Here is a 2805-nt window from a genome sequence, read left to right as displayed (position 1 = left end):
TTGATGTAATATTATGTTCTTTGTTGTTTCAATTGGTTTTGATTATTGTCATATCGCCAATTACTGACCTCTGGTGAGGTTATTATGGTGCTATATCGACCTATATCTGAGTGAATCAAAGATTCTCATTTTCGACGTATGATGATATTTCATCTTATGTGAATAGAAATTTTTACATCATAACTTAACTGTAGTTTAGACGTTTCTGAAAATAATTGCAATGTTAATCAAGTAAAAATAAATAAATAAATAAATAAATAAATAAATAATATTTAATGGTTATGTTTAATATACATGTATTGAAATATTCTTTCATGAGAACAGTGCTTGTACTCTCTAGCTATAGATAGTCAAATCTTTCTGACGATCGTTTTGAACTTCATTTACTTACTGGCTTAAAGGCCCACTACCTTTCCGTACGGCTTTTAATTTTTAAAATAAGAATGTAAAAGGAGATCGATAATTTTGTAGAGTCGCAAGTTATAAACTTACCGTTAATGCTACACGTATTAATTTACCGTTAATACTACACGTGCCATCGCCTTCTGAACAATTTGATTAAAATAAATAAAATGTTAATTTTCATAACGCGGGTCGTCTTATGATTCCCGCCTAAATAACGCGCAGTAGTTGACTATCACTGCGTCAGACGGAAAAAACCTCGAAATGACTCTCTACTGTTATATATTTCGCAGGAAATAATGCATATGTTTGACGTTGTAACCTCATCTTAGACCATCGATAGATATTTTCTGATGTTATCAATGTTTTTAAAGAAACCTTTATGTTTTGCTCCGGAAAGGCAGTGAACCTTTTCCTAAAGAAACAAAAATATGAAAATATTTCTCAATACAGAATATTTCCCTAATAATATCAACAAACACAAAATAAATGTAAAGGAATTTACATCAATCTGAGACATTTCGGACAAATTATGACCGTATACATATACCATACCTTACACTAATAATAACTCATACATCCATGGACGAGTTTGTCAGTTGTCCCTGTCGATTAGTTTCGTATTTTATCCTAATTCAATGATTGGTAAAAAATGTATTTGTCTCAGGTAGGATGGATTGCAAACCTTTTTTCATCAAAATTCATCATCTAAGTCGGAATCTTCCTCTTCGGAGGACGAATACGAAACTGGGGGTAAATCCGGGGCTGCTGACTGATACGAGTGGTCCCGACGGGAAAAATCTAAATTTAGCGGTTTTAGGGTCAGGCTTAAAACGCCTACGTCACCAACATGTCTCTTGTACTCAGCTTCCGGTGTTCCCGGGACTGGCATGGGCTTATACCCTTCGGATTCCTGCATAGCCACCTTCAATCGTAGGTTATAATAGTCGGACTGTTCTCCGCCGTCCACGCATTGTTCTTCTAGGGAATCGCAAAAGTCTTTCACTCGCGGGGAGTAATCGACTGATTTTATTCTGTCCAGTAATATTTGTACAACGTCCACTTTCTCTTCCTTTGAAAACATGCTTGTTCGTCTCGAACTTTTGTCCTGGCTCGTTGCTATCGATTGTCGTCTGCTCATCGATGGCGATTTGGAGGCGACACTTCCGCCATTTCCTAGAAGATGAGGTGAGCATGTCTTTGCTCTGTCGTTTTCAAAATTCACTTGAAGTTGATTACTAGATTTAGTTCCTTGTTTTGATTTAGATTTTTTCTTTTTTCCTTTTACTGAATTTAGGAAAATATCCGGCAATACTACTTCTATGTTATCGTATCGTTCGCCGCCAGATGTCGCCGGCCGCAATGCAAAAGTTGGTAAAGGCGGCTTTTGCTTGTGTTGACCTGAGGTTTTGGCAGATGTATCCATAGTTACACCCTCCGAGAATGACTTACTCCTTGCCCTCTGTGTGTTTGAAACATTTTGACCTTGAAAGACTTTTTGTATGATTGTATCCATTTCCTTTTCTGCGGATTTCTTTGACAATATACTTTTTGGTGAAACACTACTTTTGCGGCTAGAAGAGCGTTTAAGTTTGGTTTTGGTAGGTCTGTTCTTCAACTGTTCCAAAAATTCGAAATCTTTTTCAGTGTTCACAATATCGACATTGAGACCATGGAACTTACTTGCCCTCAGCTCCCGTTCCAGATCTTTATCACCATTAAGTCGAGCCTTAGTCAGCTGTGAGCGATGTAACTTTCCTTGAAATCGTTTGAATAAAACCTTTTGGTCTATCTTAATCCGGTGGACCACATTCCTCTCCGATCGGTTCAGGACATGCATTTGTTTCAATAATAACATGTCTTCTTTCCAATTAGCGTAATGTACTGCTGGAGATTTCTCAGCCGGTTCCCCAACTTTAAACCCAAGGCCGGCCATAGTGTACTGTTATGGATACACGTCGGGAAATAGTGAGTATCAAGTTTTCCCTACATCCGATAAAGTATGCCCGTTATAGTCTGAAATACCATTTCACGGTTATTTAGTCCCAATTTAGCCACTATTAATTGACCTTCCCGAACATAACGCATCCAGAGTTCCGCGTAGTGTAGGTGGGGTGGTTTGCTAAGGGCACTCTGAACTGGCTGATACTCTCCTAAAACATTAAAGTTAACCTGGTACTAGCGGCTCAGCTGTATCCCGCCTTCGTCACGATCTAAGATCAATACCGCTGGTTAGAGATTATCAGAACGAAATGGTCATTATTCAGTTTTATATCTCGTGTCTGTTGTTAATGCTATCTGTACCTGAATTCCGCTACACATTGGTACAAAAACAGCAGTATTTATTTACCTGACTGTTCAAACAGAACAGGACCACCTAGGCCGGACCCCGAATGTATCGCC

The 2805-nt window shown here is 38.3% G+C and overlaps 1 protein-coding gene across 1 annotated transcript; it reads right to left on the bottom strand.

Annotated features, from left to right (window-relative positions):
* Positions 1 to 1019: 1019 nt before the first annotated feature.
* Positions 1020 to 2538, bottom strand: LOC138328365 (uncharacterized). The gene has a single exon (XM_069275141.1). It carries the CDS (start codon positions 2336 to 2338, stop codon positions 1097 to 1099), a length of 1242 nt encoding a protein of 413 aa, XP_069131242.1. The 5' UTR covers positions 2339 to 2538; the 3' UTR covers positions 1020 to 1096.
* Positions 2539 to 2805: the final 267 nt, after the last annotated feature.

The sequence above is a fragment of the Argopecten irradians genome, chromosome 7 (assembly GCF_041381155.1).
Source record: "Argopecten irradians isolate NY chromosome 7, Ai_NY, whole genome shotgun sequence".
Classification (NCBI taxonomy): domain Eukaryota; kingdom Metazoa; phylum Mollusca; class Bivalvia; order Pectinida; family Pectinidae; genus Argopecten; species Argopecten irradians.
Note: the sequence above shows the minus strand (reverse complement) of the source record. Positions and strands in the feature narration are given on the sequence as shown.

What these genes read in the sequence shown, in the direction of transcription:
- LOC138328365 (XM_069275141.1), bottom strand. Translation starts at nt 2,338, where the DNA reads ATGGCCGGCCTTGGGTTTAAAGTTGGGGAACCGGCTGAGAAATCTCCA.